This window comes from Opisthorchis viverrini, assembly GCF_000715545.1.
Source record: "Opisthorchis viverrini unplaced genomic scaffold opera_v5_97, whole genome shotgun sequence".
NCBI classification, from domain to species: Eukaryota; Metazoa; Platyhelminthes; class Trematoda; order Opisthorchiida; family Opisthorchiidae; genus Opisthorchis; species Opisthorchis viverrini.
The window spans coordinates 245,509-264,205 of NW_008751753.1; the positions used below are offsets into that span (position 1 = coordinate 245,509).

An 18,697-nucleotide genomic window follows, 5' to 3' on the forward strand; every position below is an offset into this window, starting at 1 on the left:
TATCCCTGAATCTGAAGGGGCGTGTGTATCAAGCTACAGTACGGGCTGTTTTGTTGTATGGCTGTGAGATTTGGCCTATTCGAGCAGCGGACCTGAGACGTCTTCAGGTGTTCGACAATCGTTGTCTGAGATCCATAGCTCGTGTGGGTTGGTGTCAGCGAATCCGTAACGAGGCGGTTAGAAAGCGTGTTTTCGGTTGTGTAACGGGTACTTCCATTGAAGAATGTGTCCAGCACCAGAAGCTGTGTTGGTTGGGACATGTTTTACGCATGCCGAATCATCGTTTACCGAAAAGAGTACTATTTTCTATACCCAATTCGGAGTGGCGTAAACAGAGAGGTGGCCAACCCTTGACTTGTCAGAGGAGTATGAAGGAGATCAAGAAACGCTTGGGTTCTACTCGCCTTCCAGGATGGGGACCGCGTGATCCTCACTGTGCCTGGTTGGAGACACTACAGGATATGGCTGCCAACCGATGTCAGTGGCGTTCTTGTTGTCAGTTTCTGTCCAGATTGCCTGAGTGAATGTCTGGAGGTGTAGGCACCTCGGAATGATTGTGTTAAGCTAGCACTAAGTCCCTCCCCCATCCACCTTTATTCTTTTCTTTACAATAAGGCTTTCAAATAAGTCATGGCTGTACGGCAGTGAAGCATTGGTGTTGAACACTGATGTCATGCTGTCGTTGATGATGATATATGCAGCGAGTAAGGCGACTCGGCTAATGGCACCACGCGACAGCTGATGTGGCAAGAGATTTTTGTTAGTTGTAAGTTTCATGGTTGCACGTGGGCTGGTATACTGTCGGGGCGCCCAGTCCTAGACAGGAGGACGATTAGGGTCCTCAATCAAAGCCTTTGACTCAAAAACCTTACAGCAAGGAAGCGGTGTTTGGCGGGAAATGTAAATGCATTACCGTTTCTACGGAACAAGTCGTCACATGTTCCAACCCCCAACTTGCAGGGACAGGAGACTGTGTTTGTCAGACCCCTAACCATTGACCAACCTGTTATGAGATACTCTGTCCCTGGGACACCCTCCCAGTATAGCTCAATGAGTCGCTGAGGTGCGCACACCACACCACGGTAAGGTCCAGTCTCTTTGTGACGGAAGAGGAGACTTGCAACTTCCGCAGTCTAATAGTTTTTGGAACTCGTCCCATGGAATTCAGCTCAACGCTTCAATCCTATTTGGGCCGCAATTCTACCAGTCCTGACTCTATAATCAGGTTGACTTTCCGGTTCCCTGTTCACGTCGCCACCATCTGCGATATTCAGTATCGGACACTGATTCTAAATCGTATACGTAAAATCGATATGGAAGTCCATTCTGAAAGGTAATATTTTTGACGAAGAGCATTCAATGGGGAAAACACTGCGTCTGGTGACATAGGGCTTGGTGTATTCACTCCTCTCCACAGTTTTTGCGACATACGGATGGAAGTCATGTTCTGAGCCCCTGATTCAGTTTTCAACACCGTTCCTGGTTTTTGTTGGGGAGACCACTGTAGCTTATCCAACTTGATTCCTGTTTTCCTAGTGCACTTCCCATGTGTGTATTATGCACCTCGATGTCATTGTTCACCGTAGCACTGATTTACAACATTTGCTTCATTCTGATAACCTACTTACCCTTCCCCTCGACAGTGATTACGCGTTTATTGGGACGCTAGAACAGAGTCATTGTACATCGAGTAACATCCACTGTGTATCATCTTTCTTAACGAGATTTCGGAACTGCAGTTTGATTGGACATAATCTGCCCTCGTGGCTGGTTGGTTTTAGGTGCTGCTTTGGTGTGTCCACTACATTTTTGCTTCAGACAGATTGTTCCCCACTAGGTAGAAGTTGCTTGGGGTTGGAATAGCCCGATTAGAGGGTAAATTTGAATTGTCTTATTCATCCTCATTAGTAAATTTGAAGTACAAGCCTCGGAAGACTTCTGCAGATATCCAGCATTGAGGATAGGATGAAGACGTCAAGGTGTAGCAACCGTTACATAAGCTACATAATATTGACTATTGCGCAGCACCCTATCATTATCGTTCGGAATTTTATTGCTCCATATAAAGTTGGCACAACACTGTGTACACTTGTTCAAACTACTGATATGAACGCTGGCAGAAGGTTTATTCTCGCTCGGCACAGTTTTTTCCCTGCGGTTGTGTTTGGTGAATTATCTAGTGATCACGTATACAACTGGTGGTCTTCTCCTTTTGTGCAAATATCATGCTCCGCTGTTTCTACACTTGTTTCTATTTGACCCCACTCACCTTTCACTCTATCCCATACGCTTGTCTCTTGCAATCAGGCTTGAAGTTGAACTCAAACAACTACGAACCGAGCTACATACCCTACGTGGACTTGAAGTGGACTTACGCGCCCAAGTTCAGCAGTTGACGGCAGCGGAACGTACCTTCCGATCTGAAAGTTCCCTGGCACGCCAGGAGTCCGAGACACTGCAAGCCAAGATGATGCAGTTGACACAACGACTTGAAGTGAGCCCTTTGAAGCCTCGCAAGGGTGTTAACGTCAAGCAGTTATTACTTTACCGTTATCTTCTTTGTAAAGACCTGTCATTTGGCATGAACTCTGTGGGATCTCAAGTCATATAGAACGATGTCAGAAGTTCCAGGAGTTTGGCAGGTCTTGCTTTAGTGTTTTGGTTGTTATTCTACATGGTTTACTCTTTGCAATCACTACAGTCCTGCCTTCGCTTTGTTCACAACACAGTGTCTACGTTGAAACGCTATTATTGGTTGCATTTTTGACAGGTTATCCACATTTGTTGTGTTTTTATGACATGGGAATGTTTACACACCCAGTCCTCATTGTGCTGGCACCCTGACTGTACTGTGTCGCTAACGTTATTCTCGACTGTGTATGAGGATGTTGCCTTAGTGTCAACCCGGTGTTATTTATAGTCCACTCACGACGTGATTCACTCCTTGTCCTGAACATTTCGCGTCCAACTGACTTCATGTGGACACCGACCAAAGCAATACTGCTTCTGACGTTTCATGGATAGTTGACCTATTATGAGGCAGTCGAATTCCAGCCTCAACAGTTTGCAACTCGTTGGCTTTTATTTAAACAGGTCTCTTTTTTCCATCCGAATTGCGTTAAAAACTGTCGACCAGTAGTCGACGTAATTGGTGACATGACTCAGCACCGGTGTTGTGAGGTCTTCCCTAGCAACTTCACATGAAGTTTTCGTTCATGAATACATCTTGAAGTATTCTTTTGCGTTCTAGACTGGCTTCTCAACTAATACACCTTAGCGAAGCACTCAGAGCATGTGTGAGCGGCACCGAACTAGCTGGTTTCTACTTTTCCGCTGCACCATATCAACGATATTAACTCCATTGTTGACTTGCACTTTGCAAGGATGTTCGCCCTGCCTCATCTTGCTTAACTCGTACCCAAATCCTGTAGCAAGGCTAACCACTAGGACGTCTCCCATTGTTCGGTCGGAAAACCGAACCAATTAAACTCATCTTAGCCCAACCTATGACCGCCAGGGTAGCCTCGCCTCATGTTAGCGCAATTGCTAGGCCCCAGGTATTGCGAGACCGGCACGGCAGCTCGCATTTACTCGAGCTTTTTCGGGGAGAGGGGGGGCATTTTGGATGCATTCACGCTATTGAGCGGGCAAGTGGGCCATATCCGACAATGCCTCTAACCACTGATGTGTGCCGTCTCGGAATCCTCATCCAGGGAAACGGCAATGACCAGCGAAAGTGAGTTTGCTAGTAAACGCTTTCATGCTTCGCTGCCAGGTCATTGTTTAACCTCCCCTGGCTCGTTTCCACCCTTCGTGTGGTTGTGCGAAAGGGGTCCTTCGAGGAAATCGGTCAACTGGCATACGGAGCACGTAGCCAAGCCAGTGCAATCTGTGAAGTATGACTGGTTTATTCATCGTGAGTTAGTTATTCCGAAAACCATTCGATCCGATGTTTCCTCAAGACTCGGTGCAATGCTCTGAAGACATCAAGGATCAAACATTGAAAACTTTTTTAACGTCCTCAGAACGCAGAAGCCGCGTTTCTCACCTAAACTAGCAATATGGGGCACACCAACCCTTGACAGGTAAGCTGCAGGTGATGCAAGGTTCACGGAAGCTACTGTGGCCTTCCCAATCCGGATATAAATATCCTCTTTGGCTAAGCCACCATAACTGACATAGCTTCACAGGTAGAAAGTTTTGTCTACTACCCCAATCGGCACGTTTGCAAACATAAATCTAGGATTCGAGCCTACCCAGTCTAGTAGCGGCACTCTGCACTTTGCAGAGATGAGGCGCATGCAGCTTCTTGCAGCATGTGAAACACAGTAGTAGGGGTTACAACCCTTTGGTAGGCCCCGCAATTTTCGCATTCAATCACTCTTAACCCCCTTTTGTTGTAGAACGATAGTATGTTGTAAGTCTTCTCGCTCGACGACGTAAAGTATATGCTTTCATCAGTCGAATCAATACTTATGCGATCAGTGCATATTGTAGATGTGAGCATAGAGCTAGTTTACGTAGATCAGCAGACATATTTAAATTTTAAGCTCCCCAGATGTCCCCTTTAAACTTCAACGTAAATAACTTTTGCGTACTTAGATAACACTTCGTGAAGAAGACTAATAGAGAAAAGAGCTCAAAACCCGGTTATTCTGTGCTTCTAGATACTGTTGAAGGTACATAAAGAGGCACTGCCACCATAACCAATCATGCTACTCCCAACCTTTCAACCTAACTGTGGCATGAGTTACATCTTGACAGTGATTCACAAAATCCAATCAACGATACAGGACATTTTTGGGAAAACGGAAAAATGCAAGTATTGGCCAAGATAAAATAACAATCCCATTGGACATGAGCTCACTGTTCACAGGTAAGCGGTCCCAAACTTTCAATGGCCACGGAATAGTAAATGGGTCCCTGAAGGAAAAAGTCCTCCACAAGCTGTCCAACGTTTTTCCGGCCACATATTTTGAGTTGAATCTAAAATGTTATGAGCAAATACGAGAAGCTTCGGTGGGGTCCCCAATTTCAAAGCTCATCCTAGGGATCAAAGTACATAGCATGGAATGGAGTGTGATATCAGATAAATTTCTAAGTATGGTTCCGCTAAGTAGACAATACCTGTATCATCAACAAACGTTGAACATTATAGGGAACAAGCCAGTTAATAACCAACGTTTGTGACGACATCGAATTCACAGCAGGGAAATAATGGAAGGCTAGAACTCTCACCGTGCGAGTGAGGCGGGCCGTAGCACTGCAGGTAGGCACCGAAAAGATGTTACACCTGCGCAGTTTATTATTATTATTATTATTATTATTATTATTATATCGTTATTACGAGAACCAATGTTACATACATGATCCGTTGCAAGCATGGTAACAAACATAATGTGGAACAAAAACTAAGGAGATTTTCTACCGGACTGCATGATCCCAAACTTGCTATCAAGAGGTACGAACAAGCAAACAAAGCAATGAAGCCAACTAATCAAGCACGACGAAATCGAGCCACAATACAGTACAAGTTGTGAACATATCAATAATGTCAAAGAAACGTAAATACTAAAGACCTCAACGGGATGGTCAAACCAATGCAGATTGGAAACTAGCCAATGACAGCGGTTGCAAAAATCTTCGAAAGCGGTCAACTCTGACCGCAACATACTTTCGCACTCCAGAATTTCGTCCAGAATGAACCACAGTTATGCGCTGCTGAATGCAAACCGGGTTAGGTGGCGATTTCGGCTTCAATTTCCGGAAAAATGTGACGATTTGCTGACTCACTTTCACTCACTTTCTAAGTAGGACGGGAATAAATAGGGTTTATTAGCACCAAGTGTACCTGCCTCCACCCTTTTTTAAGCTTCGTAGAAGCATCAGGTCCAAATAACGCTATAAATCCAGTTGCAATCGATCATCTTGAGTCATTCATCTTCACAACAACGGCTCGCATTTTTCGATTGTAAACTTTTCGGCCTTTGGATTAAAGTAAACAGGTTGACGTAACACATCGCAGATGAGTTGTTAAACCGTTTGAAACAGACCTTCGTGCTAGTGGATTTATGACTAATTGACTGAACAAAAAATGTGGTTGCGCTGCACGCGGTTCCAATTCACACATTACTTTTGTGGAAGTCTCGATTACTCAAATTTGTGAGACATAACGTCAGCCGCGTGGATTTTCCGTGAATGCTGGTTTCGTGAATACAGTTCATAACATGTGACATTTTTGGGCCAATTCTTACTTCCACATACCTTAAACCATGTGAGGTATTCTTCACTTTTCTGGCACCTTACTTAGGTGGGTGTTTTTTTAAGTACATGGGTGTTTATGCGGTTACTATAACCGTACGCTGAACGTCGATCAAGCATTCCCTGAAATGCCGAGTAAAGGTACGTACAGTTTGTAAAGACTCATAAGACCGCAAAAGGTGAACACAAACACGGTTGTTTTTTCATGACCAAAGTCACGAATCAGCCTACATTCAGGACTTGGTGATGGAAACTCAGCGTTTGAGGTCCCCCACATTTTTTTAATTGCGAACTAATGGTTGAAACACTTCTATGAAACTTATAAACATTTTTCGGAGGTATATTTTGGATCTGGGCTAATTTCATCCAACATTATTGCAAACATTTCAAGATAAATAGATTTGAGTTGTAAAGTAGGATGCGGTTTCTTGGTAAATTTCAACGAATGGGCTAGACCCATAAGTTAATCCGATAACTAGACTTTTTCCACAGATTTTGGAGAGAGATTGAAATCCTTTGTCCTTCCTATGTGATTCCCTGAAGCCATTGCTACTGTTGTCGACAGGGTTGACCGCAGTTATGCGCATTCTGTTGGCAAGTTTGGAACTGTTTTGGTGTTGATAAGGCAATTTCCACTTTCTCCCACATGGTAGCCCAAGTCGCATTTGGGTACTTTGATGCCTTTTGAACCAGACTAGTAAACCTCCTGGCATGCACGCGTAAGTTCACTTCACACCCAACGCAGTTTTAGGAGATGTTCTATTTAAAAGCAAATGGTACATCCCTTTCGAGATACACTCATTTGCAAATTCCGTTAACGTGAACTTGATTTGCAAGTGAACGTATATCACCAAAAGTTGTCTTATTTTCCTGCTTTTGTATCCGGGATTTGTTGTGTATTTCAAGAAAAAATAGACACTGACGTCCCATGGATACTTTTCTAGCTTCAAACATTTCAAGCTGTCAAACATCTTTGGCTCTCGCATTCGTACAGCAGGACGGAGCAGCAAAGAGACTAGGCTTTATCGGAATGCAGTGGTTTGCCGCTTCCATAACCCTTTGAGTTACACTGAGAGGTGTACGTGTAGCACCTTCCGAGCCTCTCGTGCCATATTGGTCACTGGATAGAGACTCAACAGCAGTTTCCTGATCCCCCAGGTTGGGGGCTGGGAATTGCTGTTTAAACATTTAGCCTACCGTTGAATTAATAGGCCAACAATAACAGCCTTGCAGTTAGGCTCTTAACTGAAGGCTTTGATTGAGAGCCCTAATCGTCCCCCCGTCTAGGCCTGGGCGCGCCGGCAGTATTCCAGCCCATGAATCGCAGTTACAGATGGCCACGTGCCGTGTTCGTCAAACCGTCGCGTGGTTCCATCAGACTGGTCGCCTTACTGCTGACCCCTTGTTTTACTTTCACATTGGTTCAATTCTCCCTTCTCACCAACACTATCTCCCTGACATGTTCTTAGACCCGTTCTTAGGGACTGGTAGGTCCAAAAGCCGCCTATTACCGTTGACCACAATTTCTCAGGTTAACTCGGCAGTCCGGGCCACATACGCTTTCAAATTATTCTTCAAACACCGATGCTCGCTTCGTCCCGCTGACTCTAAAGTTCACGCTAAAATCGCTTTCTTTCTGTTTGTTGTTATATGGAATTCAGGTAATGCCGTAGTCCCGTCCCATTGACCCCTCATTCCTATGACAATTTCATTTGATGCAGTTGAAACCATCATCTTGTCTGCGCTTCAAAGTTATTTTCCTTTCCTTTCTGGTATCTATTTACTGGAAACCTTTTTTCATGACGTCTCAATGACTAATTGACCCAGTTACTTCAGCCTGGTCCCTCTCACATGGATGTTTTATCATGGAAGATATCGTGCCTGTTAGGGTCAGCCAACTTGACCTAATGCTGGAAGTTTAGGACCATACTCCGACAGACTAAGTTCAGGAACAATTGAACTATGCAGCATTTATTCTTGTGATTTCTAACGAAAGAAATCGCGTCAAGATATAGCGGATTGGTCACCATACAGAGCCGAACTAGTGTGCATAGTTGTTTTAGCGTAAACATTTGAAGCTAAACCACAGCCGTCGATTTTCGATTTTTGTAGCAGCTTTCAGTCATCTTACTCTCTAAGAATATACCTCTTCTCCTTTTTTCACCAACTGTCCAGACGGATCGAGCCAATTTGCGCAGCACAGAAGAGCGTCTTCTTGAAGAGCGAAAACAACGTGTTGCATTGGAGCAAAGGCTATCAGCCCAACAGCAGTCTCGTCAAAATGCCCACAAATCACCCAAAGATACATCCACTGATGATACTCCGTCGCAAACCGCGAGCAAGACTTCATGCGCGAAGTACGTTGCGCTTTCTTTTTACATCAACCATTTTGGCCGTTTGGAAGTTGGTCTTTGTAATCAGAAACATTTCCATAGTGGCTAGTCTATCACATTACTTACCAGTACATTTGTGTTATTTCGGAGGTGTAGGCGTTGTTGTGTGGTTGTTACTTGAGTAATCGGGCCCAACACACAAGTGTCGTAAAAAATAAAGGCTATGGATAAATAGTTTGCACCAAAATGATTTATTCAGTGTCCCAAGGACGCGTTACAGGCATTTGGTGTATTTAAATCTGGCATTCGGTTCCTCCTGAACCCTTCTGATTCAGCCGCTAAGCGTGCGGCTGCTCCTTACCTCTATCTTGTGCTCTGGGATGATGACTGATGAATAACTCTTTTGTTGGAAATTTTTACATATGTGTATGCAAACCGACAAAATTGCTTCGTTGTACTCAGTCAAGGCCGTCAACCAACCGACCTCGCTACTACTGATTCAGTTATGTGGCTGAGTGTTGCGATTTCGCTGCCGTTTTTTAGTCGGTAATCGACGTGACATTAGTGCATTGTTGGGTAGCGATATTTCGCTGTGCAGCTATCCTAATACGTACTGATGTCAACGCGGTTGTTAGCGAAACTGACCCCAAACAATTCAACCAACATTAGTTTGAATCGATTTGAAATTCACCCATGTTGTACGGCGGTGAAGCATCGGTGTTGAACACTGTTGTCATGCTATCGATGATGATAAAATTCACCCGAGCCTTAATTTAATGTTAGCGTACATAGAATGTTATGGTAAAATCACCATCAGCATACCTTAATTTTCATCTATTGTAGATCAACCACGGCTCCACCTCGCAACACGTCTTCTCCTGGTGCGAACAACAACAGCAGCAGCAGCGCTCTTGCTGGTTCATCCAGCACAGTAGCCACTACTTTCACTCAGACTACTGCTTCTTGCACTGCGACTGATTCCTGTGCCACCCGTGTGAAAGAGCTCGAAGCTGAACTGCGTACTTTGAAACGGGACCTGTCAGATCGTGAAGCCCAATTGGCCACGCTCAAAGAGTCCCGGGCGGCACATGGAGTTAATGGATCGGACTCAACAACATGTGGTAAAAAAGGCTCAATGACAAACCGTTTGCAAGACGATAGCGCAGAACGTGAGGAACTGTTGTCTCATTTGGCTCATTTACAAGAGGAGAATCAACGTATGACAGACACCTTGAAGGATGAGGACAAGATGAAACAAGAGCTTCTGACCGCATACCATGCGTCACTGAAAGAGATAACGGAGTTAAATGGTATGATTCACGTAGTGGTCTTCGAATTTACAGTGCTCTGTTAACTTTTTGCCCATAATTGTCGATTCCAGTTGGATACCCAGATGTCCGGAGTTCATTGTTCCTGTGTCCAGAATGTTCAACTTTCGATTTTTTTTTATGCTATGAGACTTCACTAGAAACAGGACGCTTCCAATTTTGGGACTTTTCAATGCCTTCTTTCCGACCAGTGTTTCACAATATCGCATGGTTGCGGCAGTTCTACTGCAATAGGTCACTGTCGTGATGGCGAAGAGTCTGTTACCTTTGACTTTGCCTTGAAATTGAACAACAGAGCCAAAATTTTCTTCTATGGTACTGCTCTCTTTTAGATCTGTATTCACACCTTTTTCATTTGTATACTACTTTCTCTTCTTTCTGAGTACGGCTATTTCGGTTAGTCCTGAGGTACTGGATTGGAATTTCGGTCGCATTCACATGTGGTATTCAAACTATTTTCGGGTAGTGTTGACGTAGTAACGGAATGATGTTTTTGCCTCTAATCCCAGACGACTCGTGTTTAGCTGAAGCCATACAATGCCAGTAAGCTTCATTAGGGGCATAAATGGAATCCACTGTTTTCGCTTTCATGTGGACTAATCAGAATAATCCCTAGAACCACAACAATATGGGGACTATGTATGCCGACTACTCCTCTCTGGTCAATTTGACCCGGGTAAGCATGGCTCCCGAACACGCCAAAATGCCTAGCTAAACTAAATTGTTTGTGAAAACGTATGAAGAGCTTACATGGGATGTGTGCATAGACCTGTCGAGTTCCGAAAACCACTAAGTGCAACTAAGGCTCGAACCCGGTCACTCAGACACACACACATTTTTGAGCATACTATGTGAATGCATCAGGGAAGAAAATACCGGCAGCATGTCATTTGTTAGCGCTATTATTTTATTATTATTATTTTTTTTATTTTTTCTCATAAGAGCAGTGTTATGAATGCACACAAGCCTAATTTGACCCCCTTCCATGGGGAAGTTCTGACTTCATCAAGCTCATCACAATAGAACAATGGATAAATTGAAAGTGAGTCGACTAGTTTTAGGGGCCCATCGCCTCTACCAACCTAGAAATGCCAAAGAAGTTTTGAAGTACCGATTGCAAACCTACTTAATCACGAGAGTGGATGCGAGGCGCTGAACTATACAACGGATCCTGGAGCCAGCCCAGCTGATCGTTTCGACAATACTGAAATGTTGGTGAAGGAATGGACATGCAAGCAGCTTTTTGCATATCAAACAATAATTATGCTACGGTGGATGATCTTGACGAGTCCATCTGCTAAAAAGCGAAGGGGAGTTCGTTCGTCTTACTGGGCAGCCTTCTGTGATCTCACTGATTTTTGGTATCGTGCAGATCCGAATTAGCAGTTAAACTGTTGGATTGATCGGTAGTGGTGAGATCTTTGTGGGTTTTTTTGGTTTATGTGGGTAGTATATATCTTTTAGCTGTAACATCTCGGGGGTGCCTAGCTGCCATACCACCTGAAGGAATCGCATTGTTTACTAATGTTCACTCTATCCATCATAAGCTAAGTTGATGGAGTTTTTGTGCTCAACAACACGGAGTCATTTTCGATTAAAAACAATGGTAACCGGTCGAAATTTCACCACGCAAGACATCTGGCCGTCTCTATTAATCTAAGCGCAATGTCCTGTCACTCGCAGAATTTTTAACCACCACTGCGCGTTACTACGAACTGCATATGCAAAGTTTTGTAGTTTAGAGTCGAAGTCCCCAATCGCTCGAACCAGGCTGATTTGGTAGGGGTTGTTGGGAAGCTCATCGAATGGATGTTCGCTCCAGTCCCATTTTCCAACCATTCTTGTCGGACAGTAGAAACGAACGCTGAAGGCATGAAGTTGTCAAATAAGTTGCTTTCCGGAGAGAGCAATCAGGGAGTATCAGGATCATAAAGTACTGATAGAAATAGATTCTTGAAAACTCACCTGACTTTTCCCTGTATAAGGGTGTTTAGTCTATGTACTCATCCTTACACAGTCTCTCGTACAATGTGCTTGTCATCGATGTCCAACGGTGGTTACCTTTTTTCCATTGTAGGCTTTCTATCTCGCTAAGTGCAGAAGTCATGAGTCTTTCTAACACTTGCTCATCTTAACTCTTGAACCTTATAATGGTGGTCTGATAGAGGTCTATGAAAAGCCTTTTCTTAGGTTTACCATATCCATTTTTGTAAGCCAAGGCTCCCCCCTCGTCCCTTCGATCTAACTGACTAGTCCATACACGTAATCATTCGTTTTGCTCCTGGTAGTTTAGCCGAAGATGAAATTTCCCTTCAACCACTCAAAGTCAAAGCTGCTCTTTATTGTCTACCTGTCATCGTCCTGTCTGTCAAAGATAACATTTGTAATCCTGCAATGTCCGCCATATTATTATCTGATTATGGAACCTGACCGCTGTAAGCAGAAATCTGCGTTTAACTATACGGTTTTTGAAGTACTGCTCGCATCCGGATTACCAGGACTAGGCTTGCATCCGTTCTCAGATTTTGTCATCTGATGTTTTGCATGCCAAAAGACTATCTACCTTTCAGGACCCGATGTACCGAATGGATACGGTCTGACTCAGATCAGACAATGACTACTAATTACTCATCATAAACACGATTCCCGGCAGACGCTATTGCGTTGACACATGTCACGCAACTTCGATTGTTACAGACGCTGCCATATTCGAGCTTGCACCGCTTGCATCGATCACAAAATATCCCCTTAACCAGTATGCCATCATTCGCACAGTTACGGCACACAATCATCCTCTTCAGTATGCAGGCGAGATAGCTCAGTGGCTAAGGCGCGGACTTACCGACCGGAAGATTCATGATTCGAACCACCCGACCTCTGTATCTCGGCTGCTGCTACCTAATCTTGGGAAGCCTGGCAATATCTGAGGCCTCTTGCTTCTCCCGGGTGGCATGGCAACCATGCATCGGATGTGTGTTACATCTGGACGGTTTTTTACATGTAGCCGTCTCTTTTATCAGTCCGTTCTTCAGTAGCATACAACGCTGCATTTGTCGGAAGCAATATACGCCTCATGCATGTTTTAAGATTGATGACGATATCGTAGGAAACGCTATGAAACTATCAAATTTCATATATAAATTGGACCATGAAATTTCTCTGTACACTTACTCATGCGTTTCGTTTGGTTTTATTAATTCTTTACACGCGAAGCCTCTTTGACGAAAAAGGAATTCCAAATCGTCGAGTTGAACATGCGGCTGGAGTCTCTAACCCCACATCTTTATGAATACGTGAATATGATCAACGTAGCCTCAAAACACCTATCAAGCGCCTCACATCTCCCATTGGAGACTAATTCAAGCGAGCAGGGTGGTTACAGCGTGTTTTCTTCTGACATGTTACCCCGTTATACGAATTCAGTCGCTTCGGCAACTGCTAAGGGGCAGCATAATTTACGCAAGTCCCCACCCGATGACCATAGTTTTTCAGACGGAAGGTCGGCGCATACTCCCGCCAACGGTTTGAGTAGCAGTTCCACTTCTGGTTACTTTGGGTCCTCGCTGGAATACCCAACGTCAACGTACGGCTCAAGTGAGTCAAAGCAGCATTCTCTGTGTCTTAGCTTTCCCAACCCATATTTTTCTATTCCCATTCTGATTGGTAATGAGCTGTTTGTATTCCAAAATCGTTACCATAGACCCGTTATTAAGGAAGGTTAGCACATGCTCCGTCAACGTTTGGTGCATCGCTTTTCTTTCGTAAACTTCGAGTGTCTTTTATATCTGCCTGAATATGCTATCTTAATTTGCAATAAACTTAGTGCGACACTCAACGTTGGGCAACAGTTAGGACGTTCTTACAATAACCACTACGCCGTATGAGAGGGACACATTAATACGCAACCGAGTTGATATGCAGTTACTGAGTAACCTGAATAGCAGTGTTACCGGTCACTAAGCAATGACCGATAACAGGTTTCACGACCATCCCGTTCACGTGGCTGATGTTTCCTTGGCGTTGTGAGTGCTACTGTGTCGCACATCCCCCTCCTAGCAAACAAAGTTGAATGATGCTCGGAATTCATTGCGGTAAAGTTGCTCGCCAAACACAACTGAGCATCATCATCATCGACAGCATGACATCAGTGTTCAACACCGATGCTTCAATTGCTAGGCAATACGTTTTTTTCCAATCCCCATGAAGACCGTCCTCATCCGTCCAACAAGTCTGCTTCATATTCTGCCAGGCACTTTGAACGCCCTAAGGTGGTGCTTCTAGATTGCGTGAGATGATACTTTTGGTGCTTTGTCCGTTTCTGCACATATACTACCAACAAAAACAATTATGTTTACCAACTCCATACTGTAGCTCCTGAAGACGTTGATACCTGATTTACCAAACGGAATGGTGACGCGACTATGTATGGTTACGGGCTGAGAAGCCCCGTTATTGTTCTATCCTATGTCCTCAAATAGACAATCAATATCCCCCCGAACCACCACTCAAAGCTGATTCATAGGTTTTGATTTTTAATCACATGATCCTTTCAGTGTCTCCTCAGTAGATTCTATGTACTGAGCTGTGAGCGAACTTTGCTTCCAGCAGTATATGGTTCATCCCAAAGTCCAGTTACACGATGTCATCAGCATTATCAGTTGTGAGAACCGCGCACTCATCGTACAGCGGTATACAGGTTTGTGAGTGGACTTTTAGCTGAGGGGATTGGAAAGGCGGATATGTATTAAAAGCAATAGCAAACGACGACAAAATCGGTCATGTGACTTTTTTGGTCAGTAGTCAACTAAATTTAGATACATAAACTATCTTTTTGACATCTGTTTGTGAATCAACACGTGTGTTGATTGTCAGGATGTGGGCTGGCAGGCAATTTGGGACTACCGGCCTGAGAGCCAGGCAGGGTTTAGCTAGTTAATTTAGTCCACTAAGTGGTGAAGAGCCTCTTGCAACCGAGGTTGTCTAGATTCAACCGCATATTATTCGAAATACCCAGCCAATTTTCAAGACCATGATCCGGTAACTGCCGAGTCCTTGAGAATCAGTGGCTAGTTTCGTAAGCGGTCTCGTTTACAAATATTCCGTCTGTATGGTGCTTACTTTAAACTACCCTTTATCCATTCCAGGTTTTGTTGATAGCATGGGGTTGCGTAATCTGTCCCGAATCAACTCCACTACGGTAACCACCATGGAAACCACTCCACACTCTCCGATGACGAACGGTGGTGGCCGGATGTACCACACCTTCAGCAACCGGACTTTTCTATCTGCTGCTGATAGTGCTACTGTCAACCACGTCTACTCATCGACACAGTCAAGCCAAGCACCGTCATACACTCGCCAGTCTCCTCGGAGTTCGACCAACCATACACACTTTAACTCCTCGCATTTTGATTTGTCCTCATATCCACAGCATAATCGATTCAAATCTAGTGTTTCTCCTTACCCTGGTTCCGGGACCAGACCTTTGCCTGTGGGGAGTGCAGCACCAGCATCTTCCCCTCCCCCGTTCTTAGTGCCACCTCCCGGACTAATTCACAACAGTGTCAATCCAACTTTAATGCACCCTTCCACTGTTGCTTCTGACCCTCATCCCTTTTCTTCCTCTCATCCTACCAATCGTCCTTTGGAAGTAATTGTCAATGCACCTGGAAGTATGCAGTCGGACTTGTTTCATTCCCCTGTCTGTCTGGATATAGGTGGGCAAAGTTCCAGTCCATGTGCTTCGTCGTCAGTGAATCGTTTAATCGAGTCGTTGTCACTCTTTGGTTCCTCTTCCGATAGTGGTTCTTTCGTTCATCCAGGACGACGGATGGCCGCCGACAGTTTCTCTGCAAACACAACTACCGATGCCAGTATGTTGTATCCACATCCAGATGCAACCAGCATTGTCCAAATGAACGCCACCACACGAGCACCACATTCGTATCGGCTTCGAGGAACCTACGACGACGTCGACTTAATGGATACGAACGAATTGAACCTCATGGGTCTGAACGTGCTGGACACTTCAGTTCTCAAATCGGATGGCAGCGCAACGGATGGCTCCACATCTCTTCAGCCAACCGCCGACGATCGCGTTACCGGAAAAAATTTGGATGCGGATGGCTTTGGGCATTTACAATCAGGGCATTCACTTAGCGACCGAAATTCTGCCATGTAGCCTCCATGTACGGTAGTCGGCTCCATAAACCGCGTCCCAATATTATACACGACTAATACCAATACTATTGCTTATGTTCCGTTATGTTCGCTGCATGCGCCACCAACTCAGTGGTCTGCCGTGGTTTATCTCGCACTTGTGCTGTATTCCGATTTAACAGATTTTGTTGCAGCTTTTCTCTCACGTTTCTTCAACTCAGTGTGTCGGGCTTGTGTAACTTCGTGTATCTGTTTCCATGTTTAGTTCGTTCACCACCAGCACCTTCAACCCTTCCTCTTCGATCCCCGTTCATTTGTGTTCCGCTCGGCGGACCCATTCTTTCCTTTTATCTGATCATGACAAGCTCTTTGGGTTCTCGTATTACCTTTCTGTTCGGCTTGTTTTTAAGGAGCATACAAGAACATCCGTGTGTCACCCTGCTTTATCTAGTCGTTGTATTCCCTCTTGTCTCCTTCTCATCTCCCTGACAAGTGATATCTTCACAGTCTTTGGGGTGTGGCTACAGCTGATGTTCCTGTGTGCGAAAATTCGTAGCGCTGGTTGCTCCGTACCAGTCGTTTGTCCTTCACAAATATCACACATGTCTCTGACGAAGTCTAATCGGTCCCACACTTCTTCATCGTCTCTTTAGTGTGCCAGTCGCTCGCCTGTGTATCCGTAAGCTACACCAGTTAAGACCTAGTTTTTGGTGGTTTATATTTGTCCTTGGCTTCTCCCCCCCCCCGTTTCTATCCATCCCTTTTTTGTGTCCCTTTCCGAGTTGTATTGTTTATCTTGACAAACCACGAACCAAAATTAAAACATGGCAGTCCTGTGAGAACTAGCCCGTGTCTTGCAGTGCCTTTCAGGTTTGGGGTCGGGTCTGAAAGCTTGCTATAACTTCTTCGAACAGAGATCACCGTGGTGGTTGGCTTCTCTTCGGGGCTATTTCAAACAGTCAGTAGCGAATTGTGAAATTTCTACTTTTCATGGCAAGCTGGATAGTCAGTTTTAGTCGTCGTTTGTTCCGTTGTCCAAATCTCCGCTACTGCTTGAATCACCCTCAGCAAAGTAGATCTTGACTGCAGAAAGAAGTGCCCATTCATCCAGTGAGCATACACCCCCCCCCGAAAGCAGCTGCTTGTCGAGCATCAGTTGCCCTCATCATCACTGAGCAACACCAGAAGAGAACAGGAAAACTTCATTGCTGTAAAACCACACCAATTTATTTGATCAAAGCCCAGAAACGAGGTATTAAGAGAGCCTTTGCCAGCTTACCATAAACATCCCAGTTTTCTACACCTCTAACACTCAACCAGCTACTGAACGCCACTGAAGTCGGATATCCACTATATTGCTCAACGTTTCCATACAGGCACGCAGAGGTTCACGTGCACCTCATCCTAGAAAGCGAGCAATTCCCAGACTTCTCATAGCATCCTTCATTCCCTTTTGCCATGTCAGATGCTGTTTATCCCTAAGTTTCTGCCACTCCGAATTAGGCACGGTAAACAGCGCTCATGTTGACGACCAGTAAGTCGGCGTGCGTAACACATCCCCTTAGCTTCCACTGCTGAGTGCGGTTGAAGTGCGTTTTCTTTCGGTAAACACTCGATCACATCATTGCCCATTTTTCGGTTCTAGCCATAGTTTTGAGACATTGGTGGTCAAAGACCCCAAGATATATCCTCCGTCCGAAGTGGCCACGTCTCGCAACTTTACAGCAATACAGCCCGTACTGTATACGCCTCCTTTGACACCCAGGAGGCATAGAAGTCCGATCTCCGAACAATTTTGGAGTATTTATTGAGATTCAGTGCTCAGGTCTAGTTCCCATATCCTGCGCGGTCGCGAATAGTACTTTCCAATAAAGGTCAACACCTGATGGAAACCTGGAGACAGCGCCTGCCTGACTTGTCCAAGGCAGTCTTGGGCTGTCAGAGTTTTCAGCAACCTTGTTAGTAATGTGACGTCAAGATATTTCAGAATCTCAAATATCGATCTGATTAAAACAAGTGGCGGCCTCTGAGCGACACATCCCACTAAGGGCCATTCTAAACGAGGCCTGCAGATGATATTCGGTTGAGTCATCCGTTAATCCGAAAACGGGTGCGAAACTTCACGGGTACAATTTGGCATCTAAGCGGGAAATGGGGTTGATAGAAATACGGAGGCCACATCTATCTAATGAGCTCCGTATAGGGCGAAACCGGTCTTGAGCTGTCAACGAGTTCCCACACACGACCATACGGAACCCATGAGAAAACAGATCAATGCAGGCTCAGCAAACGGGACACGAACGCGCACAGTCACACCCAGACACATGGTAATATACAAATGTCAGACGAGACGGTCTTTGCGGCGAAGTGAGTGGCAGGTACAGATAAGTGGAGAATCAAAAGTACATGGCGAAGTAAGCAAATGAATGGGGGAAATCTGCATGAGGTCAAGTTAGATTCAACCGTGGTCTACTTCAAATCATGCTCAAACGCCTACGCACGCACGTGCTGCTAACGTACGACGCACTGATAATGCCACCTACGTTGGTGACAAAACGTCCGCAGTCACTGGAACATAGTAGAAAGAATCTAAGGAGGGATAAGCTGATATTGAAT

At 44.8% G+C, this 18,697-nt stretch overlaps 1 protein-coding gene across 1 annotated transcript in view; it reads left to right on the forward strand.

Moving 5' to 3' along the window:
* T265_13733 (hypothetical protein) overlaps positions 1-16,924 on the forward strand; it is a gene marked incomplete at both ends in the record, with an annotated part of 76,186 nt that extends 59,262 nt beyond the window's left edge. Inside the window, 5 exon segments of the mRNA XM_009170238.1 lie at positions 2,308-2,494; positions 8,437-8,618; positions 9,438-9,904; positions 13,136-13,516; positions 15,067-16,924. Coding sequence (XP_009168502.1) covers positions 2,308-2,494; positions 8,437-8,618; positions 9,438-9,904; positions 13,136-13,516; positions 15,067-16,103 — 2,254 coding nt within the window.
* Positions 16,925-18,697: the final 1,773 nt, after the last annotated feature.